The sequence below is a fragment of the Pholcus phalangioides genome, unplaced genomic scaffold (genome assembly GCF_987345545.1).
Source record: "Pholcus phalangioides strain wild (caught in Gottingen) unplaced genomic scaffold, Ppha-v1.0 ptg000002l_1, whole genome shotgun sequence".
NCBI lineage: Eukaryota > Metazoa > Arthropoda > Arachnida > Araneae > Pholcidae > Pholcus > Pholcus phalangioides.
In genome coordinates, this window is record NW_028301595.1 from 11989837 (window position 1) to 12016607 (window position 26771).

The following is a 26771-nucleotide window of genomic DNA, read 5'->3' on the forward strand; positions in this document are numbered from 1 at the left end:
TTAAATAAAAAGAATTTATTTGAAAATTTTTATTTTGGAGAATTTCTCGCGACCCCGCTAGTTCGATGACGCGACCACGATTTGCGTGATGCAATGCATCGTAGTGGTGCGTTAACAAACTTTCACGCTTTGTCACATGCTACGCTCAACCAGTGGCCCTCTGCAGGGCCAGACCTCGAATCCTGCGAACTATGCGGCCGCAAAAGGTGCGAATTAATGGAGCCGACTTTTTAGAGCACCTCTCACACTTGAGAAATGTCCAGAATCGGCTCTGGCCAGACTGTATTTGTATCTGATATGGCAAGCAACCTCGAATCTAATTTTATAAAAATGAACTAAGCGACACATCTACAAATCACTCAAGTGACTCGCGACATTTTTACAGATCACTGAAGTGACGTGTGGCAAAGTTCTTGAGCACTTAAGTAATTCGTAGCACATTAAAAAATCTCTAGGGTGCCTTGTGGCCCATTTACAGATCAGTTAAGTGACCCGCGACAAATGACTTAATCCATACGTGCACAACCCATGGCCCGCGGATCAAATGTGGTCCTCAGTATCATGTGGTCAGTGATCTCAAACCTAATTTCGTAAAAGTGAACCAAGCGCCACATTTCCAGATCACCAGAGGCAGATTTAACAGTGGGCGCACCGGACCGCGACTTCTGAAGCGCCCCGCAAAACCCAACTTTATGTTTTTCCTAATTTGAGGAGGGGCAGGATATTTCCTTCAGCGCCCGGGGTCTCAACCGACCTTAATTTGCCTCTGCAGATCACCTATGTTACCTGCGGTGCAGTTCCACTAACGTTGCCCGCGGCACATTTATAGATAATTTAAGTGACCCACGGCTCCAGATCCCTTAAGTATCCCGCGACGAGTTTTTGAACCAATGAAGTGGTCCGAACTGTCGTAAAGGTTGAGCACCCCTTGAATTAAATGATCCACGGCACATTCATTTAGATTACTAGAGTTCAAACACCACTAGATAAGAAACAAACTATATATATACAACCTCTGACAATAAAGTTCGGTGAATGAAGTCAGAACGGCCGATCAGGCAACACTGGCGAAGCAAAACGCTGCAATGCTTAGCGGCAGGTGTTGACCATCTGCCGCCACCGTTGTTCAGTTGAGCGTCGTTTGTGTTTCGTGAAAGACTTGTTTTACAAAGTGCTTGTTTAGTGCGTTGGTTCTTAACTGAGAACAGGAAAATGAACGAACAAAAGATCAATTTAAAGTTTTGTTTTAAGCTTGGCAAGACACCGAAAGAAACTCACGCGATGCTGGTACGTGTTTATGAAGATCAAGCACTGTCCATGAAGTGTGTGTACGAGTGGTTCGCCCGTTTTAGAGAAGGCCGGGAAAGTGTTTCTGACAACGCCCGTAGCGGAAGACCGGCGACCTCCGTCAGTGACGAAAACATTGAGAAAGTGATGAAAATGATCACGAAATATCGTCGATTAACTGTGCGCATGATACCTGATGAACTGCAGATTAACCGTGAATCCGTGCGACAAATCGTTACCCAGAATTTAGGGATGCGAAAGGCGCATGTCTTGTGCCAAATCACTTGACTGACGATCAGAAGCAGGCACGTTTACAGGCTTCACAGGATTTTGTCGAAACGGCGGATGCAACACCAAATTTCTTAAACTGTATTTATTGTCACTGAGGATGGAGTCCTGGTGTCTCAGGTACGACCCTGAAACGAAACGGCAAAGCATGGAATGGCGTTCTCCTGCATCACCTCGTCGGAAAAGGTCAGAGCAGAAAAATCACGCATAAAAACGATGCTAATCACCTTTTTCGACAGTCAAAGCATTATCCACAAGGAATTTCTACTTGAGGGAACGACGATGAATGCTGCAAGGTACATTGAAATTTTGACCCGTTTCATGAAACGTCTACGCAGGGTACGATCTCAGTACGCACAACAAGGTTCATGGTTTCTTGTTCACGACAATGCTCACACAGCCAATATCGTTAAACAGTTCCTGGCAAAAAAGGGGGTGGTGCAAATTGAACATCCACCATGCTCGCCAGATCTCAATCCTCCAGACTTCTTATTCCCATGACTCAAACTCGCTTTGAAAGGAAAGAGATTTGACGATATTCCTGACATCCAACGAAACGTGACGAGGCTTTTGAACTCCATCCCTAAAAAAGACTTCTTGCAAAGTTTCTAGGACATGTACAGGACATCTCAGCGGTGCATAGTAATGGGAGGTGACTATTTCGAACAGGGGCGTAGCCAGAAATTTCGTTCGGGGGGGGGGGGACCAAAGTGACAGAACAATGGATTTGGCCATCTTTTCCCCTTTTTTCGGTCATTTTCTCACATTTCGGGGGGGGGGGGGGGACCAGACCCCCAAGTCCCCCCCCCCTGGCTACGCCCTTGATTTCGAAGGACAGTAAGGTAGCTTTCGTTAACATTTCATCCACGTTAATGTTACAGGACTATTCACCGAACTTCATTGTCAGAGGTTGTAGATCACTAGAGTTAAAACATCTCAACTTCAGTGTGTGACGGCTTCGGTATTTTATCACACGTACTTTTTTCGCGATCGATCGAAACCGCATATAGATATCGTTACATGTTTACTGCTACTGAAGAACACGAAAAAGTGGTTCATTCTCCTAAAAGGTTGAGCACCCTTGGTTTAAGTAAAGAACTTAGAAATGCATGATAGATTTGCGCACTCCTTGAATGCAGAGGTGGCTTGCCAAACCTGGTAGCTTTTATGGACTGATATAAAAAGTTACGTACCGGACGCATATTTACAGGAGGCAAAGCGAGTTGAGGAATAAGCTGTCAAGAAAAGTAGATTCAAATTTTAGAAGGGTGATTTGTCTCATTCAAAACCATAAATTCGCTACTTGATCAAAGGTAGAGAGAGTGCAAGCATGTAAGCGACTGAAAGAGGACCATATAGAGATGGATCAGGTCAGTGAGCAACTAAAAGAGTGACTTAAAGCAAGCACGTGAGCAACCTGGGAAACAAGGGACAAGGTCAATATACGACCAAAAGTACCAGAGAGAGAGCAAAATTTTACAGAAAAAATCCTGTAAAGTGATACCAATTCCAACATAATATCTGGATTTAATGGAAAGCTACAAGCACCGAGAGATTGGCGAAGTGTCAAATGAAATTGTTGCCAAAATCTACAATTGCCAATTCCGAATGTCTTTTTTCGGCAAATGACTGTTTCAGTGATGTATTGCAAACAAAAGGTAAATTTCTCCTGAGCTAAAACACTGTGTGTGATGTGTATAGCGTATCCACACTCTCTTCCGAAAGTTGGCAGAATGAGAACAAGTTTATGAAAAATTTTAATGATAGTAGCTAGACGGATGTTGGCAGAATTAGCGGTCACAGAAGTAGCTGACATTAAATCCAGATATCCTGATGACAGTGTGTTTGTGTCACCTTATATTTTTTTTCTGGCCTTTCCAAATATGTACTTTGTTTTTGTGTAGGTCTCACAGAAACTTTACAAATTTGGGTTTATTTAGAACTGACATATTTCATTTTTATCCACCATAACTGGAGAATAAATATAGATAGAACAGGGTCGCTGTGGTGTTTTATGCTCCAACTGGGCTCGTTTATCCCCCCTTCATTTGGCAGATTAGGTGAAATTCACCCTGTAATAAGCTACTTTAATCACACTGCTACTGAATGAACATACATTCACTTATAACCACACCAAAGCTGATATAATCTGCTTTTATTAGCGAATGAGCCTTAAAAAAATTTTCCACACAGGACTCGGAATAAAGACTAAACTTTTGCATTAAAATATATTTATGAACACAACTTTTTTTTTTTTACTGTAAAACACAATCTTTTGCCAAACAAAATTTTTTTTCGAATGTGATAAAAAAAACATGAGGGGAAAAAAAGAAATCACAAGGCGCAAAAGCCAATGCATGACATACCAAAGAAAAACAAATTTCTTACAAACTGGTTTTTGCAAATAGATGAAAATATGACAAATTAAATAAGAATCTGTACAAGTTCCTGAACTAAAAAGTTAATTATTATATCACACTAGCTGAACATTTGCTGCCTGCAGATACTGGTTCAAGTGATTTACTGCTTCAGGGGCCACAGACGAAGAAATGAGGGCGGGAAACTGAAAAACAAACAAAATGTAGATTAGAAAAAAATGTAGTGGGGGGAAAAAGAAAATTTCTAACATCAAGATTTACTAAAATGATCATCCGTCATTTGGGAAGGGGGGGGGGTGCTTTTGAAAATGCACTAAAAATGGCATATATATATACATACAAATATGAATATATATAAAATTATAAACGCATTGAGTACATGTTCTCTGCCCCCCCCCCCCCCGGAAAGAGTTGAAACGACGGCCCTGGTCATCAGGGTGAGATGAAATATTGTGGTAATTTTTTTTTTTTCATAGTGAGCAGTGACATCGCTCAGAATCAGGGTCATTCTTACCAGTCGCTGAGACAGCGGCATAACAGTTTCGGGGCAGATATATATATATTTGGAGGAGGGGAATCAGCACCCAAATGGATGGTATGGAAAGTGTTGCAGAGGAGATTAGCATTCAAACCATACAAGTTGCATCTAGTCCAAGCTCTTACTGAAAACGATAAAGAAGTAAGGAAACAAATTTGTGAGTTCGTACTTCATGAGCTCCATAACGACGAGTCCTTTCTGTCCACGATTGTGTTCAGTGATGAAGTGGCATTTCACATAAACGATATAGTGAACCGCCACAATGTGTGCATCTGGGGACCATCTAATCCACATGCCACCATTGAAGTGGAAGGCGATTCACCAAAGGTGAATGTGTTTTGTGCTATGTCGCATGACAAAATCTTCAGTCTGTTCTTTTTTCATGAGAAGACTTATAATGGGATTGCTTATTTATTTGGATATGTTAGAGATTTGGTTCTTGTCCCACAGTTAGAAGAATAATCAGGTGATTTCATTCTACAGCAGGATGGTGCACCATCCCATTGGCATTTAGCTGCTTGTGGGTTTTTAAATGACCAATTGTCACACCGGTGGATTGGTCGCTGAGCACCCCAGGACTGCTCTTCATCAATGGCCTCCTCACAGCCCTGACATCACTCAGTGTGTTTCTTTTTCAGCGGCTACATCAAAAATCAGATGTTTCTCCCACCGCTATCAAATGATGTTGATGAACTTAAGACATGCATATCTGCCGCCTTTCAAACCGTCACATCAGACATGCTGAAAAGAGTGGGATGAGTTATCGTACCGCGTTGATATCCTTCGTGTTACTAAAGGGGCTCACACTGAGTGTCACACATAACTGTCTCAAATTTAAACTTTCAACTGTTATTTTTCATTTCCGATTAACAAGTTTGTACTTTTAGTTTTCTTTCAATAGCCCTGCAAAGTTGGGATTAGAGATGTAAAATTCTCGAGAATAATCTTTCGGAGAATATTCTCTGCTAGGACTACTATTATAAATAACTTCAGAATATTCTTATAAGTTCTTGATGAGAATATTCTCTTATTTATAATATAGTTACATATAATATCCTTGAGGATATTCTCTGAAGGGACTACTTTCATAAATTGCTGGGGAATATTCCTATAGAAAATAACAAGAATTATTCTGAAGTTTTTAATAATGTCCTTCCAGAGAATATTCTTCAGTTACCGAAATCTTTCCAGAGAGTATTATCAAGAATATATGTAATAACATGTATTATAATAAATCTCGATAAATAACTTGAGAATTATTATTTTTGTATAATTATTATTTTTGATAAGAATATTCTCTAGTAATTTATAATAGTCCTTTGAGAGAATATTCTCCGGAGAATGTCTGTCTCTCTTCCAGTCAAGAAGATGGGTATATTTGAAGTTTGTAGACACCACAATATTGAAGTTTGAAAGCAAGAAAATTAAACCAACAGGGCTGAAGAATTACACAACTCTTAAAGAAATGTGAGTGATACAGAATTTAAGTGTATGTGCATTGAAGAAAAAAGTTCTGTATTTTAGAATGAAGGTGATTGTATAATAATTGCTTCCTTTATCAATCAACTTTGATCTAATTTCTTTTGTTGTGAACTTATTTCTGAAAAATTATCTAATTTAAAAAAAAATTTTTAATGTTTTAATTTAAGGGTTTCTAAAATCTTTATAACCAAACTTTTAAAACCTCTCATAATGACCTGGAGAACTCGAACTAAAAGTTGTCATTGGGGAGGGAGGAGGAGGGGGGGGGGGTGATTATACCAAAAATTGTTTTGTTGTAAATGTTTCAGGCAATGAAAACTGATTTATATTTCACAATATAAACAAAATTAGTAAAAAAAATTTAAATTATTTAAAAGAAAAATTAATATTTTCGATTATTCTCCAATTGTTACATCCAGAAGAATATTCTCACCTCACATCTCTAGTTGGGATATTCATTTATGTACACATGGTATATCTGTCCATCTCTATACAATTAAACTTAAATTATTGGATTTCCTGAGCCTAATAAATGTGTGTGTGATTATGAATTATCTTTACAATTCTCACAAGTATCATTAATTATTGGCATAGTTGCATGTTCTTGACACTATTTGTATTTAAAAAAAAAAAAGATACACAATTTAACAGACCAATTTCACCACCATCAGGCAGTAAAATTACGAGTTGACTGTATACATAACAATTTGGGTTTCAAAAACGGTTCTTCACTAATTGCAGTTTTGGGTATTAGAAAAATGGACTCCCTCCATCACCTATGGAAAAGTAATGTTAAAATAATCATAAAAAATTTAATCTAATTTTGAGTGTTGTCTCAAAGTTGTTGTTGGTGGATGAGTTTGTTGGTCTTTGGCTTTCCCCCACCTTGGACCATAAAAAAAATGAAATTGCTCTTAGTAATATAGCTCTTCATGATGAAGAGTTTGGGATTCTGATCCTTGGTTGGTACTGCCTACCCTATCAACAAAGTGGTTTCCCACATACTACTGCTGCATTTTCCAGTATAAAGAAAAACGTTTCTAGGAGAGGCATCAAACTCATTCAATTCAGTGTTCCTCTGACCAATGTTTGGAAAATATTAAAAACATTTTCGGTGTAAAAAAATAGAATACATAAAATTGTAAATGAATTGGAACAAGAAATTGAAAAAACTTACTTTCCCTGGACTACTGACTGACAGCTTCTGCAAAGATTGTGCCAGGTTTACCCTCGCGTCGGGAACAGTACCAGCTAATGGATCATGTTTTTTGTCACTAGCATACACCAACTGCGAATAGGATGCCTGATATTCTGGAGTGTCATCTATCTCCACATAATGTTCGTCATCAGGTATAGTGTCATCCTCTGGTAATTCGAACAATCCGATTAAAGCTTGAAGCAGAGGAGCCCTACATGTACAAAGAGGGGGGGGGGGAACCTCATAAAATTTGGCTTAAAAATCATACTTTTGGAAACACAACAGCTCATTTACAAATGATGATTCCCAGACTTGAAAAATCTGTAGTTTGTCACACATGGAAATATTTCGTTGTTGAAGAAAACATCATACAAATAAAAGGAAAAATTAGGAAAAAGTAAAAACTAAAAAAAAAATCCATTCAACTTTTTACTTTTCTCCAATTTTCCCTTTTGTTTATACGAGTATGACATGTTTTCTTCAGCAGTGAAATATTTTGTCACATGACAAACTACAGATTTTTCTAGTTTGGAACCCACTTTCCCATATTTTCATGCAATTTTGGTCATCCCAACTTTTTTTTCAATGTCTTGCTTCTATCCACATTTTCAATCAAGCCTACTTGAATTTTTATTCCTCAATGAAATCAAGCTGATTACAATGATAACTATGACAATGAGTATATTCATCTCACCAGGGGCGTCGGAAGTGTTTCGAACCTGTGGGTGTCCGTCTTGAGATTCATGTAGGAAATTTCGATTTTTGAATCAATTCTGTGGGTGCTCGAACCCGTTCTACAAACTTCCGTGGGTGCTCGAGCACCCCCGGCTCTGACACCACTGCATCTCACATATTTTAATAAGCATGTTAAGCATTTCTTTAGTATAATTCATTTTAATCCAATGTGATTTGCCGTGGCGCTTCATTACCTGCCGCTAGCAATTTTTTCTAACATTTAAGCAATAGTTGCGAAGTTTGCTCATTTTTTGTATAGTATAAAACACAAATTCATAGTTATCACTGTAATCAGCTTGATTCAACCTTGGCAACAATTAGTAATTTCCAGTATTTTTCTCAAGAAAACATGGTTACTTTGGTACTACAAGGACCAAGACATTTTTCTAAAGGATTTTTAATTTTTGTGAAGCTCCATTGAGGCTCTGACATTGAAAAGGGTGCAAGTCCCCCAAAAATCAAAAACTATTTTTTTTGCTTAAAAGAATAGAGTTTCCCAGGCCATAGTGCTGAAAAGAGTGTAAGATGATGTAGTTTAGTTCCAGTTGATGTCAAGAGATGGGCAGGTAGTAACTCGATGGGCTGTGGCTTTGGAAAGGTTTTTGCTTCTACTGTAAAATTTGGTTTTTGGGACTTACACCCTTTACAATGTCAGCACCTCAACTAGTGGATTTAAAAAAAAAAAATTTCTATAAAGGATATGAAAAATCGGAAGAATTAGGTTTCAGAGCGGACAATTTCAATTGGGCTGCAAAAATCGGAAAGCTTTAAAGTAAATCAGAAGCATTAACACCTATGCTCATCAATTGTAAAGATTAACATTTAAAAAATTGCTAATAGCTTACCAATACTGAGAATATTCTCCGTTTATAACCTCTGGAGATTCTGTGAGAATCTTTGTGATGCCAACAGCACAGATTTTCCGCTCTATAGCTCCAGAAACCTTTTGGACTTCCAAAATGACAAGTCTTTCCAAGACCATACCAAACATTCTAAAAAAATTAATTAAAATAGAGGGAAAGCTTTAACATCAGCATTTTATCATGATATATGAGTGAAAGATGTTTCTTTGATACATAACTTGTATGCCATTTATAATATACATATTTATGATGTACAACAAATATCTTAAAATGAAACAGTAAATTTGAGTCATAAAAAACAGAAATACTCACTTAGCCTGTATGCCATCAATTATACCTATCAAAGACTGGGTCCCATATTTACAGGTGAAAAGGAAGAAAAACACGAGCAGACCTATAAAAATGATATATCACTATCGCCCTAGTTTGAATATCTCAGAATATGAATAAACACGGAAAATAAATATTCTTATATATACCATATTCCTGTGTAATGTTGGTGTACAAAATTTTTGTGACATGAGTTTTTCAAATTTGAAATTGGTGATTTCGAGCATGTCAAATGAAACAGGGTTTTGATATCATTTAACGTAAAATTTGAACAGCCAGACTCGCATATAATGAACACGGATAATACAAATTTTCACATATAACAAAGTTTTTCCATTCAAATTTTTTATTTCTTATCTACGCTATTTTGATTGCTTATAACAATTACAGCAAAGTATGCCTATTACAAATTTTCAAACATGGAATTGTTTCAAATTTCTTTATCTTAACTTAATTTTCTTACCTGTAAATTTACTTTTCTGCAACTGATAATGTCCCCTTTCTTTCCTTGGAAGACATTCTAATTGAGTTGTTTTGAGTGCTGTAAAATTCTATTTTCTTTTTTTTGCTACTTTTCTCTAAAAATTCTTATTTTGTTTGAAGAAAACCTCATTAGGAAGAAAGGATTGAAGTTATTTCCAAACATCTAACCTCCAAACCACCATTAGTGCACACTTGCTATTTTCAAGTTAGATTCAGATGTTGGTTGTGGTGATTTCATTGTGTGCAAATTAATTTTGAGAATGTACAATATGTGACCACCTCTCCAATTTTGTAAATTTTTGTGGACTTCCAGCAACTCTTTAAAGAGAGATCAGGTGGATTATCAGCTTGACACGTTCGTAACACTAGCACTTTTAAAAAAGTCAGTCTTGGGGTAAAGTTACGAAGGGTAAATAAAAAATAAAAAATTTTTTGATTGAAAATTGTTGTTTGAATGAAAAATATCTTTGTAGTGATTGCAAAGTGTGAAAAGCACGCATGGTTAGCCTGCAAGTTTTTTCCCCAGTACAGTACTGTACTTGGCAATAGTCAAACTGCTCTCCAAGTCACGAGATAGCGCTACAGAAGATGGGAGGAGGGGAAATCATGAAGTATGGAGGAATAAAACATTCTCTTTCTGAAAGAATCATTTCACGCCACACCGGAACAAAAATTTTTTTCACCCTTTTCAGGAATTCCGGGACTTTGATGCACTGAGTGCTATATTCGCAACACTAATGCATACAAGGCAGGTATAAAAGCATTTCCAGGAGCTCCTAGTACACACGCAAAAAAATACAAACAAGTGCTATTTGGCACAGAAAAATAACTTGATGGTGCAGGATGTTAATTTTGGCACAGAGTTCTCACTCTTGACAATGGACACTGATTATGAACCCACCATTGGGTTCTTTTTTATGAATGTTATTGTAAGAAAACATGTCCAGTTTTATTGAGAACATTATCCAAATTCAGAAATTTTAAATTCAGTACAGTATCAAATAAAAAAAAGAGCTCACATTTTACGAATTTAGTCGTTTTTGAACTCTGAAGCCTATGAAAAAGTAGTACAAAGATTTGCTTCACATAATCTTTCAGTCCTTCCCTGAAATGAAATATAAAAAAATAGATTAAATATTAAAAAATCATTCATAGTTTTTATTACGCAAGCACAAACATATAATACACAAATACACACATATATATAATGTCAAACACTTTGAGACCTCAGGGGACCTTCCAGCAGGCCTAATTATTTATTGCAGGAATTATTTATTGAATATTTTTTTAGCAACATTGCTGCTATATTTAATAGATATGTTCCGCTGTATTTTTGTTCATGAAAGTTGAATAAAAATTTAGTATTAAATTACTTATTATGAAGATCAATAGAATATATTATACATTATTTCTCTTTTTTACTATTTTACTCTGTGAAACATTGTTTTTAATATCTACTTACAATACATTCATCAAAATGGTTTTGTAGTCTATATTTCTAAACAAAGTAAAAAATTATACGATTTCTGTTTTTATAATGAAGTTGATTTTTAGTGTGAAAATTGTTTAATATCTTAGGGCAATACAGGGAAAGTTCTTTGTGTGATGTTTTATTGGGTTATAGACATTATTATTTATTACCAGCTATAATACTTGGGCTGTTCAGGTTTTTTTCAATTACTGAGAGGATTGAAAAAATGACAAACCATTATGAAGGAATGAGCATAATACTTTGCAGCATTAAAGAAGTGACAAACCATTGTAAAGGCATATGCACATCAGAAACGAATTGCTAGGGAACCACGGTAACCAAAGTAAACATTCCGAAAGTGATTATTGAGGAACCATTATTGCCCAACAGTTTTTCGCCCATTTCGGGTAATTGCCCTGCTCTGACAAACTTTTAAAGTAGCCTATCGTTCAGTGTGGGCCTTGTTTGGTGCATATATAAAATCACACACACGCACGCACGCGCACACACACACACACACACACACACACACACACACACACACACACACACACACACACACACACACACACAGAGAGAGAGAGAGAGAAAATCAATTTTATGTATATAGATAATAAACACCAGGGAGCGCATGTTCATTCTGAGAAAATAACAAAATGGTACCATCAAATCAAAAACCTCAATGTCCATGTGCATCACTGTGATCATTAATGCATACAAACTCTAACAATAATAATATCAAAATGAAACCTGAGTTTAGATGTCTCATGTACGTAAAATTAATTTAAATATTTTGTAAAAAATATATTAAAAATCAAAAACTTACATTGGCATGTGCTCTACAAGGCTTTGCAAAATATAAAAGCCTTCATGGTCATTAGACCTCGAAGCTATCAATTTTTGGAACACTCCGAGCACACCTGTCTGAAATTAAGAAAAAAAAATTGATACATCAATATCATATAATTCAGACAGAAAAGGCAAAAAAATTTATTGAAAATTACTCCATCTACTGTTTCAATTATAGTTTAACTTGAATAATTAATTTCATGCCAAAAGTAAAGTCTCTGTGGTTCCTTAAAATTAGGTCAATTCCAGGACCATTCTTCAGACATGGAGCAGGTAGAGGAAACCGATCATATGGCTACGAATTACAAATAATTTTCTGTTTATTCGGTGTATTTAATCTCATCATGGACTATTCATCATAACATTAGTTCTGTCAGTTCCTTTCCCCTCATATGCAAGCCATGTAATTAAATGATGACCTGTTGGGACAGTCATCAGTCAGCTATTCATATACAATGGGTCCAATGAGTGAGCAAGATATTATGTAAAGAGCCTGGGAGAAACAAATACCTAATTTTCTAGTATTTTCTTATACATAGGCTGCATTAGTCTGAAATAAAAATATTCATGTCTAACACCATCCGGTCAAAGTAAGGTTAATGCATGGTAACATCAGGTTTTCTATATCTCAGGTACTTATGCCTATTCATATTTTCATGACACTAGAAGGGGCTTCCTGATAATAAATACTAAAAGTTTTTCCCCTTTAAAGAACAATTCTTTTGAAGTTCTCAATGCTCAAAATATCCAAGTCCTACAAAATATGGTCTCTGAAATTCATGAATAAACTTAGAAAAATGTTAAAATAAACATTTATGGCAGGAAAAGCTCAAAAATGACATTTTTACAAAAGTTTGAAAATAGGCAAAAAAAAGGTATTTATGGCATTTTGCCTGTGACTTCCAAGCTGTGTAGTAAATAAACCTGAACAGAATATAAAAATTATAAGTAAAATTCAGATCTAATATCCCAGGTTATGATTTTTTAAACTTACCTTTTCAATATAATATCACAGCAAAAATGGTGAAAATTAGATCACATAAAGCAAGAGATACCTGTATATAATATTTTTCATTTCTGAAATATAGCTTTGTGTAATTAGTCTTTCAATAACCTTGCTTGAATCTAATCATTGTCTGGATAAGTTTTGAGGTTCACAATTTTTACTTCAGACTAACAATTTAAAACAATGAAAAAATTTAAAAGCTATTAAACTAGGAAAAATACTCACCAATTTTTGAGCATCGATAATCTGTTTAGAGCCTTTTTCGATATATGCTTGCAAAAGCCTCACAATAGGATGGATATTCCCAGGCCTTTCCCACAGAACAGGTGTAAGAAGAAACGGAAATAAAGACATATAATGAGGTGGCACTGGAGGTTTCTGAACTTCGAGCAGCAAAGACAAAAGCTGGAAGATGTAAGGGACAAATTCTGAAATAGACAAAAGGGAATTTTTTTAAATTAAAAATATCAGACTTGTTGCACATACAAAAATACTTCTAAACTTCTAATGGAGACAAAATTCTCAATTGAATTTCTGCTTGTCTGTAACAAAGCAATTGGTTAAATTTAATTTTGTTTTCTGCATCTAAAGTTTACATCACACTTGGGGGGGGGGGGGAAGGAAACGACACTTTTGAAGCATATGCACGTAAAAGCTTTGATATAACACAAAGACCAAAGAAAAAATCTCTGTAGAAGGAATATCGCCTATATTGAGATAAGTAAATTTATGTTTTAAGATCCATCTAGGATGCCACAGGATATTTTAAAAGAAAATTTCTAATTAATGTAGCCACTAGAACTACTTTGCTACAAGGCTTTTTCAGTAGGGATAAAGTATACTTGAAATTTTAATCAAATTCTCAAGGGTATATTAAAGGTGGAAGCTTGAGAAATCTATAATAGAGGGACTTATCATAATAAGGATGTCATTGTACCATAGAGAATATAATTGCAATTAGATCAATAACAATTTTAATGCAGAACATAAAAAACACATAGTTGCACAGAGATTTATCATTGGAGTGAGGCTTCATTGCATTTATACATTCTTTGTTGTATTTATATATACTTCTTAAAAACCTGTTAATTATACATGCTGTTTCAAATAGCTCATCCTTAGGACTATCTCTACAACCATTGACTTTACTTTTAATTAAAAAACGCTTTCAAATGACAATGCAGTTTCTTAAAATGCTGTAATTTATTCAACGGGTTGTATACACAAAAAATAAAAAAACAGACTTTTATTCAGTCACCCTGTGATAAAACACCTAATCAGAAAGTTGTTCCTCCATCTCTTCTGATGCCGAAATCACACATCTAAGTGCAATATCACTGAGATATTTGTATTCAAAAATCTGAGAAAAGATAGGAAAGAATTGCATAATCTAATGAACAAGCTCATTATATGCTGCTCTCCCCCTTTTCAGGTTTTTGAATAAAAATCTCAGCAAAAAGTGCACTTGGAAATGTGGATTTTTTATTTTCGTTGGTCTAAGAAGAGACAGGACCTTTCTAATTAAGATTTTCTAGGACAGGGTGATTAAACGGAAAGTTCATTTTTTTTATGTACACGACCCCTTAAATACATTTTAAGAAACTGCATGCCATTTGAAAACTTTTTGTAACTGGACATACACGTCCAAAGTCAATGGTTGCAGAGCCAGTCCTATGGATAAGCAATTCAAAACACCCTGTATAGGCATATAAATGAATAATAATAATATTTCACACAATCACATTTTTCCTTGAACAGAGCTCATAACATGAAAGGCTGAAACAGCATGTTAAATATTTTTTTTATTGTAAACAAATACACACACATACACATTACAAAATACTGGACACGAAAAACAATACAAAAGAAACATACACAAAAAAAAGACATACACATGTAACAAGTATACACTATATGGCCCCAAGGGACATTAAGTCCTTCCAGGAAGCCAAAAAGACATTGTATTACATTTTTTCGCCGCCATTGTGAACCGCCAAGTATGCAGTGTAATTATAGAAAAACATATGAAATTTAAGACATGATGTATAACAGTTCAATGTAAAATGACAATCCATAGTTAGTGAAATTTAAACAAGATGATGCGAGTATGTTCTGGGTACAACATTAATACACATAAAAATATATAGTTTTAAGTAAGTTCTATATGTTAAAAAAAATTGTTGATTTTATATTTATCTTTTTTATGAACAGTTTCAGAACATATCATAATTTTGAATGCTTTTTGCATATTTGTGGTTAGTATTATTAGTAGTTGGTTTTTTTTGACTGAAATGAATTCATAATTAAGAGCAGTAAATGAGAAACACTTTTGAAAAAGATGTTTCTTTGTTTTCAGCACTTCAAAACCATGTTTGGAACTCGCTGTTCTATTTGTTTTTCTTTGAAGCCAATTTTTATTTTTCGTCACAAAGTTTATCGTTCGGTAAATATATAATTGTCTGATGTCTAGTGTGTGACGGTTAATTTTTCTATCGTTTCCAGTATAGGCTCATGCTAGCATATTTCTTACCTTGTTATATGTGTTACTTAGTTGTATGATCTTTTTTTTTTTTTTTTTGTCGCACCACGGTCATTTTCTGCACACGAGGGCTAATTAGACCGGGACCTACAATTTATTGCCGATTCCGAACGGCAGGCTTGTTTCTTATACTCATCGAGAGATTGGTACGTTAAACCCTCGATGGGGGACCCCTGCGGTAGCAATTTTTTGCTGCGGTCAAGTCGCCGTTTTTGTTGTACCCCTGTGTCAGGAAAGTTTTCTGACAAGGACGAACCGGGTATCGAACTCGCGACACCTCTAAACATCCTTTGGTACTTTAGGCGAGTATCTTATCGACCGGGCTACCGCGACCATGTTGTATGATATTACAATGGTATGCTCCACCCCACGCACATAAACCGTAAGTTATAACTGAGAAAACCCAAGCGTAAAAGACATCTTTCAAAAATCCTCCCCATCAAATATTTGAGCTTGTACAAAAGAGCTTGTAAAATCGAATTTTTTTTATTTATTTTATCACAATGAATATTCCATTTCAAGTCATCCTGTATTGTTACCCCTAAGTATTCGTATTCATACGCTCTTTGGATTCCAAGCCTCAATAAAATCACTCTTATTTCAAGTAGCTCCTGACAACTTTCACAAAAATTAATGTGGGTAAACATCAAACACACTTCATACAAGGTAAAGGACATAAGCATTGCAATTTCAAAGAAAAGTAGGTCAGACACAAAAAAACGACACTTAACATACAATCAAAGTAGATTAAGATGAAGTTCCTTGATGAAACTTAAATATTTTTATGTTACATGTTATCAAATGACCATCAGTTAAAGACTCTCCTACTACTCAACAGTTTCTTTTATTTTAAATAAATGTTTTATTTAATTTCACTGATGTCGTGCCATTTTATCATGCATACAATCTGTTTTTAATGTTTTTTTTTGAAAATTTGTAAAAAATTAAGTATTGGAAGATAAGCAAAATTTTGTACTCAGGATAGCATATACAATGTGTGATAATTTGAAATAAATCATATATGTGATAAAAATGTGAAATAAATCAATTGATAAATAATATTTCTACATAAGTACGTTTACCATGTTAAAGGGTAGGAGGCCCTTTAATTAACACAAAATCTGGTTAAAATAGAATATTTTTGGGATCTCTCTGTCCCTGTCTCAACAAGGTACAAAATGCTTATCCCACTGGAAGATAAGACAGCTGATGTAAACTTTGAAAAAGTTCATGCTTGTAAGTTGCTGCCACTGGAAGCACATCTTGACCCAGTTTCACACCTGCCTTCATCTGATGCACACAAAAATGGTTCTCTAACAAGGTGAGAATTGCATTCGGGAAAGATAGATTTGGCTATATGGAGAATGTTGAAGTATTTCTCAAAAATATTATTTTCTGTCCCATTGTCACAAAAGGATGAAACAGTATTCTACCATTATGAACTGGAGCAAATGACAAACTCAACAGCGGGAACACATTAATTTCCACCCACAAAGTTTCGGGAAAATCATACCATTCTAATTTAACCTGCAAAGGGTTATCTAATTGTCAACAATTTTTTGGGGAGAAGGGTGGGGCACAATAATAAAAAAAAGCATGACACTATAATGCAAGAACTGGGGTGGTTTAAAAATCTCACATTTTGGAAATATGGTTATGGTCTTCCAATATTGGCAATGATTAATGATTATATTGTGATTTATGGTTTTCTAATATTATGGATTTCTATCAAACAGAAATATCCATTATTGATAAAATTTCCTTTATATTTTGTGAACTTGGTGAGACATACTTTTGAAAAACCCTAGAAAAATGGCTTCAACATCCACCATCCAGACCAGATCTCTTACATGATGTACAAATTTTTTTTACAGCTGAAAAGAGAGGCATTTGTGAAAATCTGCTTGCATCAGCCTGAGATGTATGAGATTGGTTCAAGATGTGACAGTCAGCAGCCTACAAGAATGAGATTTTTCCAGATGAGATACAGTTCTATTTTTTAGACTGCCTTGGTAATTGAGATAAAATTTTGTCTGGGAAAACCTCCCCCCCCCCCACACAAAAAAACCCCGAAGTAGAGCCGTGAAGCGATAAAAACAAAAGGATAATCATGATTTATGATTTACAGGTTGTGTTAATCATGTCGAAGATGAATGAAATTTAACTGACCTTGAATATCCTGTTGCAAGATACCTTCAAAGACAGGAAATAAAGCCTCTTCAAACATTGAGACTGCACTGGGATTCGTCCTGCACACAATGGTTATAGCTAAGCTCAAGGTCTCAAACAGGTAGTGATTAAAATGTGGCTTTCCAGGGTTCTATGCAATAAAAAGAGAAAACACCACTGAGTATAAGATTTTTCACCTGTTCAAAATCTGATTTAAAAAAAAAGAGCAAAGTTTTCCCATCATTCATCACAAAACTTAAATAAATTTTACTATCCCCTATGATAAAGGAAAAAAAATGCATACATATCGTCCCCCTTATGCTAGAAGCATGAATGTACAAATTTTCACTTTTTTTTATCAGCTGGTTGGAAACAATTTAAGAAAATAACTTCCACAGAGAATGACATGGGTAGAGTAAACATTCAATCGTTATTTTTCCCACCTTTTCTTCCCCAAGGAAATTGCATATTTGTGCTTCTAGCATGGGGGGGGGGGGGGGGGGAAGGCGGCAACATTATATGGCAATGCATATTATTATTAGAGGTCTGTCCAGACTTTCTTGTAGGGTCCTGTTGTGGTGAAAAAGATCATTAATTTTGTGGAAAGCAAAATAACCTAGTTCAGGGGTCCTCAAATTGTGTGGCCAGGCATCCTGGCGCGCCTTCAACATTTCTCAGAGGCACCGCAGAGTGGTGACCCTGACAATGGTTTTTGCGGAAATATTCTGTTAAACAACTCTGGGAAACCGACGAAGCTCGCAGATAAGCATTGAATAAAGGAAAGGGGTGCCGCGAGTGGAAAAAAATATGAGAATCCCTGACCTATTTAATCGCAAAAGAAATGAATGGCCAAATTTATGATTTCATTCATTTGTATTTTGTGAAGGGTCCGGAAAACGGAACCAAATTTTGGCTGGACAGACCCTATTTTTTTTTTTTTTTTTTTTTTAATAATATCCATTATAATAAAAAAAGAAGTCATAAACAATATGTATAACTTTACAAATCAAACATATTACAGAACTTTATGTAATGGAAACATTATTTTAAATATAAAATTATTTTTTTGACTTGAAGGGAAAAAAATCTTATTTCATCATAATACTTTGATATAAATCAAAATATCACAACAGAAAATGTTTTTGTTGACAGTTGATTATTTAAAATGTACTTTTACAAATAACTTTGTAAATGTTGTAAAATTCTGAAATTTTACAGCTTCCACTTGGTTAAATAAATATATGAAGGGTACAAACTAGTCACACCTGTCTTAACGGTCACACCCTCTTTTAAGAAAAGCCAAATAATAATTTCCCAGAAAAAACCCTATTTAAATAATACATTTCAAACCTCTGCTTGAAAGTCACCCTTAGATATGGTCACAGACAGATTCCTCCTACTGGGTTAGAATACATGACCAGACACTTTGTTCGAATATTCTTCATATGAATTTCCTATAATAAAGCTGCTAGTTATATAACTTCAAGAGTTAATTTTAAGCTCTTGTGACACATTAAAACCTACGCCTATATTCAATAACATCTTTTTTTCTGACTTTAAGGGATTACAATGATTTTTTGTGAATAAATTTTGTGGGGTTTTTTTTTCGTTATGGTAAAAATATTTTTTTTATTGATCCACGATGTCTGATGTTTATGTTCAATCATTATTTATGAAACCCTCAAGGAAAATTTAAACATAATTAAATGCACAAAATTAAGTTTGATTCAAATGATAGCATTTTTAATTTTTTCTTTATTTATTGGACTTTGAAGAGAAATACTGGGGCTTAATACAAAAAAAAAGTCAGTTTTCACAAAAGCTTTCTTCTCTGGTTATGGTTTACTTACGAAAACTGTGGTAATTTTATTTGTGCCCTGTTTTAAATGAAACTGCTTATGTGCACAGAAGTATGTACAATAATAGCTTCACACATTAACTTATGTTATTAAAACTGGGATTATTTCAAAATGAATTATTTTAAAATGTAATGCAAAGTAATGATATGAACATTTATTCAAAAGCAGCTGTGGTTTTTAAGTATTCATGAAATGTAAAAAAAAATTGAGAAAGGAAAATCTGAAATAGTAGAAATCAACAAGAGTGAATATAGTAAGAGGTTCACCTTGCTGACTTCAGTTAGTTTCTTGGTAAGCGTTGGTAGCAACGTAGGTAGATATGGCAGAACTGCTTCTTGCAAAACTGAAAATGTCCTCATTATGGCTATGAATATTGCAGCAGCACAAAAAAAAAAAGGATAAAAATTTTTAATTTTTTGTATCTAAATTTGCATACAAGATTTTAAAATTAATTAGATATAAAACCAAACAACAAAATATAGAGTTATTTTTGAAAGGAAAGTGATGTGTATTTTTGTTACCTTTCATGATATATTCATTTTCAGAAGAACCTGGGTGACACAGAGCCAAGATTAGATTCTTCAGAAGAGAATCAGCCAGTGGTTGAATATCTGGGCTCTTGAAACTGGAATGAAAACATGAGTTGAGCACAAAAGTTTGCTTCCTAAAACAAAATACTGTTTTGAGAAGCAAATGTCTGAATGATAAGTCTGAAACTATAGCTATATCTAATGATATTGGCTTATGCACATGGATCACAGCTAAAATGTATACCTACCAAGGGCCACCAGACTGGTCTTTAAGAATGAAAATCCTTTCAAGGGCATGAGCAGCATACGTGTGAATGACAGAACTACTAGAAGTCAATAGATTGATTATATTTGGCAAAGTGTTCAGGACAACGTCTCTTGGTAGCTGAAAAAGAAATAGTCATCAAAATAGTAAATTAGTGAAAAAACTCATGATCACTCTTCACACACAGCATTTAGTTAATTAAATTAAAAAACACTCAATGCATGCTATAAATAATTTTTTTCTGTAATGTTTGGTGACACCATGGAAATGATGTCAATAAATATGCAGTAGATTCTTGATAATCCTGCACATACCAGAGCAGAGTGTGCCGGATTACTGGAAATCAACTGAAAAAAACCTATTCAAAAAATATAAACTTCTGTGCAAAGACATAGTGCACCACAGGATTATCATTAATTTACTGTAATTTATATTCAACTAAAAAATGAAGAGAGCACAAAAGCAAAACTTGTACCCTAAATGATCAATCTCAGATTCATTATTATTGACAAAATGAAATTTCTTCTGGACAGTTAAAAAATTAGAGACACTTTCAGATCTGCCAACCTCCAGAAGGTAAAAATCCTGTAACTTTTTTACGAAAACCTGGCAAATCCACCTTTGAACCAGCATTTGTCAACATGCATCTAAATTCGAGATTCACACATTAAAATTTAATTTCACTCTTCAAAATTTCATTGAGGAGCAAAAATACTCCTTCAAATTTTATTTTTTAAACAGTTATTTTTCTGTTTTCAATAAAAAAAAAAAGATACCCCTCTTTTCACAAAAATACCCCTCAAAATTTTAGGGGAGAGTGAAATTACTCTTCAAAATTTTTTTTTTCTATAACACTGCTTTGAACATTTACATTTTTTATGGGCATAATAAGAATCAATAAGTAATACATAAGGTGATTATATTTTACGAAACACATTTTTCTTTATCATTTGGCATTGGACTATTCTAAATAAATGCCAAGTTTTTTTTCAACAAGGCTCATATGAATTTGATATTTACTGGACATTTTTTAAGGATATCATTATAATTGGGTTAGATTTGTAGAAGTCCTCAATTAACTACCCATCGACAATTTTTAGCAATAAATTAAAAAGAATTCCCACAATTGGCAATGACTTTTATTTTCCGGTATATAATCTCAACTTTTTGTAATTTCCACTATGAAATATGACCAGTGTAGTAATATATAGAGAAAATATGGTGACTGAATAATCTATCAGCTGTTTCAGGATTAAACACACATGTATGTAGAAGAAACATTATCAACATGGACAGGCTGTCATGTTTGTTTACATTCACAGATTTGACCACTTTTTTTGTACAGGTTATTGAGCCAGGCATCTAGGAGGTGAGATGTCGCAAGAGCTTTTTCATGTAATGGGGACAGGGGTTGCTTTCTAAAATAAAAACAGCAAACTCAATGTTTCTTATTTTCAAGTTTTTATTCTTTTTAAGTTGATGGCAATAATTGAAAACCAGCAATATAAATTCATAATCTGGAAGCACAGGTTAAGCTAGGGTCACATTTTTCGCAAAATGTGAAAGAAAATCTTAGAATGCGAAGGAAGTAGTAGCCGATTTCGCAGAAGGTACGAAATGGGTAGACATCCATCAATTATTAGCATTTTAGCATTACTTATTTTTATTATTATTTTTTTAAATTGCATCGATCTTTACTATAACAAATTTATATAAGCACGTGAGAGAGTTCGAGAGAAGACAAACTAGTATGTGAAGCCGATCTATTTTGTTTGTGCGCGGAATGAAATCTGCAAAGCCACGTCTAAACCCGCAGCTCTACTCGATGCGCAGAAACCTGTTTTTCATCAAAACCGCCTCCTGCCTAAAAACAGGTTTTTGAGTGGTTGAAAATGGTGGAGTGGACAGGTTTTTCACTGCTTGTCCATACCCGGCTTTTTATTTGCATAGTACATGGTTGAGCTCGCAGAACCCGTGTAGGAAAGAAAGTTTCATTGTAGGTGCTGTAAGAGCTTTGATACGAAGAAAACAGGGATGGGGGGTCTACGGTTGCAAGACGTCCGTATATATGGCACGCAAGGGCGTATGTAGATTGGGATTACACTGAATGTCAATTAATTTTAATTATTAAGGCCGGGATTACACTATAAACCTTTGATAAAATCCCTTTTATAAAACTTGAAAAATCCAGCCAATAAACCTCATAGGTTACATTCGAACAAATGCAACTCATAATCTTACTGGTTGAATTTTTATGGAAGAACTTTTATAGTGTAATCCAGCTTAAGGGACTCGACAACCTCGGAAATTTGCTTCGGGAAAGGGGTCACATGGCCCCTTTTCCCATGGCAAAGCTGAACATTCATCATTATTGGCAAGCTTTAAGCCAATGTTGGCATGTCTGAATTTTGCTAAAGCTGTTTTCCCCCATTTTAGCTTTTCTGCTAACAGAATTTATCTAGCTTAAACCCTGTCTGGAAGCCTTGAGAATGTTGCGAAATCTGACATTGCCAGGCCGAATCTGGATAGTTGGCATCTCTGCAAATTGCATACAAATTCTATGGTATAGAAATACAAATACAATGCCACAACAGGCAAATTGCCCAACGAGGTGGCTGACTTAAGAACATCATGGATCCCCGAGCCATTTTTTGGAGGCCCTACCCACTACTGCTACACCACACATGCACCCCGCCCACACAACCCCCCCCCCCCCCCGCGGAACCCCCAACGAATCGGTACATGCGGGAATGTGCGTGTACGTGTAGTGAAACCTGACGTGAAGTTTTTATGTTTCTCTGTAATGCTTGTTATGTGCAGTGCTGCCATCTGCCACCAGTTTTTCTAACTATGCGTGAAGTGTTATGATTGAATGATTTATCGTTGTAGGACTGTTGCTCTCTGTGGCGAGACTTTTTAATGGGGGAGATCGGCTCGCATTTGCGCCTTGATGTTGGGAACCACAGAAAACCAACTTCAGCCGACCACCACTGTGGGGTTCGAACCCGGATCCTCGCATCGCGAGTCTGTCACTATAACCACTCGACCACCACAGCGGCAAATATTCTTGCTCATGAGATTTGAATTGAACTAATTCCAATTAGTGAAAAATATTTTTTGACTACAATCTTTTTTTTAGACTTTTTTTCAAATCAATCAATACAATCTATGAGGGGGAGGAAGAAATAATTAATTCAGTACATACTTACCTGGCTTCTAAATATTATGAGATACTTCAATGAATCTGCTTTTAATACTGGGAATTCATTGACTATGGGAAAAGACCAATAAAATCAAAATCAGAGAAGACATTTAAAAAAAGGAATACATACCATAATACATAATGTGTGTCAGTTCAATTAAATAATTCACAAGCTTACCATTTTGAGACTGAAGAGTGGGGAGAATATGCTTTCCGAAAAAATCACAAATGTCAACTAATTCGTTGGTTTTGGTTATCCCTTGCTAAAAAAAAGAAGTTTGAAATAATAAGATGGCATTCATAATAACTTGCAAATTTCAGGAACAAACTTAATTTATTTTATCAAAAAATTAATCCACTGTAGTTCAGATTATATCTTTTCAGTATTTTGATTAGCTTCAAATTAAATCCTAAAAAATAAAGTTGAAATCTTACTCATATAAAAGGGATGTCACCTGTTCTGGAAGGTATACTGTTGGGTTTGTGAATTAAACTTTTATTCTTTCTTTAAAGAAATTTCCATGCATTAAATAGCATGTGTCAATAACATAACTCGTTAATACAGTTGACTCTTGATTTTACAGAGACTTTATTCTGTTACCAAACAATATGTCATTTCTTTGAACATCTTTCTGACATACAATTTTGAACTTTATGAACCAGTAGTTCATGTCTGCACAATTTCATAAAAATGAGCATTGACTGCATATTTTGTAATAATGAAACAATTTTACACTTCTCACTCACTCCCATGTGATGTTCATTATGTTGATAATGAACATCTAATTAGGTTCTATTTATAACGATTAATTCTCTATAAAAATAATTCTGTGATCTCCAAAAAACTGTCATATCAAGATTTCACTAACTTTCTCAATTAAATCAAAATATAAATAAGGGGGAAAAAAACAAACCTTTGCTGTCTGCCCTTTGGCCGTCATGGAAGTAACCAGGTAAATAGCTGCATCTTTGCTCTTCCAATGAGTGGCAGGTGCTTTCATATAATTCTGTTAAAATTTAAAGTTAATAAGAAGCATTTTAAAGATAAAAACAAGGGGAAATATAGAGCTTATAGGAATGAGTAACATCACAGAGATGACAGTTAATAGATATATTTTGATTTATAAAGAAATGATGGAAATGATGTAGTTTTGTAAAAAAGGTCAGTGTTTCAATCCTTGCGATTTCCAAGATTTCTAATTGGGGGGGGGGGGGGGAAGAAATTCCTCCATTTAAGGAATTCGATTCATTTGGGAGGTGTTTTTACATTGGCAGAATTGAACTGCATCATGTTGCATATGCCATCCATCACAAACAACCAATGCAACCAGCTTTCAAACACAGTCCATCAGTTTAATTAGCAATAGCTACATACAACCAGGGCTGGACAAATTCCAGGTGATAGGCCGCCATGCTGACCAAGAAATTAATGTTGGCGCTTAAAATCTTCTATGAGAGGTTACTAAAATTGGAATCTGAGGGCAGTACAAAATTTTTGGAATTTACATCACAGTATATATTGATAACGAAGACAGTAACTATGTCCTGGAAAAGTTAAAAGAAATACCATTTTTGACCAGTTTTTTTTTTTTTTTTTGTGTGGAAACAATTGTTTACATACATTGAAATATCTTAGATCTTTCTGCAATTTGTTAAGCTCTGCACACTACTGCCCCAGATAGAGATGAAAATTTTAGGGAAAAACAAAAATACTGCTATACAAATACAACACCACAACAGGCAAAATGCCCAACGAGGTGGCTGAAAAATAAATGCCCATAACGAATACAGATGTCACATATTTCAAAAATATATAAAAAATCTGTTATAAAATTATCAAATTTTATAACAGTGTATAACAGTTTAATGATGGGGGAGGGGGGGGGGGAGAAAAATCATGTCCCCCACAAAAGGCTTAAAACCTTCTTTGTGTAGTTTCTAAATAGCAATGTAGTTTTATTCCTGCTTTTAAGAAAAATGTCACTATACAAAAAAAAAAAAAATTTATAAAATTTTGAAAGAAAATCTTAAAACCTACCTCAAGCATCACAGAAACATATTGAGAAAATACACCAGTGATCTGTGCCTCAAAGTGTCGCACCAGAGCTTTCACCAGATCACAAGCTGCTCTACGCCTTGTGTCAATGTCTGAGATATAGAGACATATCGATTATTAATGAATGTGAAAGTTTGAATAGTATTGTGAAATTCTTTAATCAAAACAAAATTTTATCAGAAAAATAATGAATTTGACACTCATAAAATGAAACACAAATTCAAATTTGAGAGAAGTATAGATTATACTTTTTCCATGATCATAGATATAAATAGGCACAACAATTGAAGAAAAAAGTAGTATTTAATGGGTATATTTATAATTATACATATATATGACTAAGACGAGAGAAATATTGAATTTTTTCAATGTATGTAAATAATTGCTTTTTAATGTTTCCATGGAACATGTAATGGCTACACAGATGAAATTGATAAAATATATAGCTCATTGATCATATGAATATAGTCAGAACTGTTTATAACAAGCTGGCTTTTAGTGAGAGTCTGAATTTAAAAAGCAAATTAATGCATTTGGTGTGGTACAATGCTAATTGCATAGTAATTTTGTTACTTTTAGCAAACAGGTTTTTTGAAGTAGCTTCAATTTAACGAGGGATTTAAAAGGAAAACCTTGAAGAAATGAATGTTACAAAAATGAAGCGTAAATGCAAGAACCAAAAAAATACAGCATAACATACAGATAAAGTTAGATAAAGATATACTTTGACGAAGATAACACGCTTGATGAGGAATGACTGTCACCCAATGGTTTGACTAAAGGTTTATCAATCCTTTGGTTTGTTGTTAACGTTGCAGCATAAACAGCAACACTTCGTCTAGAACCAAAGCTGGTTGAAAGACTATTGATGCAGCTTTGTCTAGAAAAGAGGAATTGGCATGGAGAATGAAGATAAGAAACTGACCAATCAGAATTTTAAAGAATGGCTAATTCAGTTCTTGCGCAACTTCCAATGCAGACTCCATGCGTGTAAGTGTGAGGATCTACAGCAGAATTTTTCCTTTCCTGTATGTAGGTGCATGATTTTTTTTGGGGGGGGGGGGAAATAAACCAAAGTTTTCACTTTCAAAATTAAATAGAAATCATCAAGTTACTACTAAAAAGAAGGAAAAAACTATTTTTGAAAACAGATTTGAGCTAGCATTTTTGCTTAAAACAACCTCTGCGTTATAAATGGATCCGACCATTAACAGAAATAATTGCACCAATATCTAAAAGCAAG

General features: G+C 34.7%; 1 protein-coding gene across 1 annotated transcript in view; it reads right to left on the reverse strand.

Moving 5' to 3' along the window:
- Positions 1-3716: 3716 nt before the first annotated feature.
- The window catches only part of Cse1 (chromosome segregation 1), a 45805-nt gene continuing 22750 nt past the window's right edge, over positions 3717-26771 (reverse strand). Inside the window, exons 12-26 of the mRNA XM_089238392.1 lie at positions 25511-25620; positions 24387-24479; positions 23651-23735; positions 23480-23541; positions 20254-20390; positions 19997-20100; positions 19742-19839; positions 17617-17767; positions 13134-13336; positions 11880-11977; positions 10602-10687; positions 9082-9163; positions 8752-8898; positions 7151-7382; positions 3717-4138 (exon numbers count right to left, since the gene is read on the reverse strand). Coding sequence (XP_089094518.1) covers positions 4049-4138; positions 7151-7382; positions 8752-8898; positions 9082-9163; positions 10602-10687; positions 11880-11977; positions 13134-13336; positions 17617-17767; positions 19742-19839; positions 19997-20100; positions 20254-20390; positions 23480-23541; positions 23651-23735; positions 24387-24479; positions 25511-25620 — 1778 coding nt within the window. The 3' untranslated portion in view covers positions 3717-4048. The remainder of the gene's footprint in view (positions 4139-7150; positions 7383-8751; positions 8899-9081; positions 9164-10601; positions 10688-11879; positions 11978-13133; positions 13337-17616; positions 17768-19741; positions 19840-19996; positions 20101-20253; positions 20391-23479; positions 23542-23650; positions 23736-24386; positions 24480-25510; positions 25621-26771) is intronic.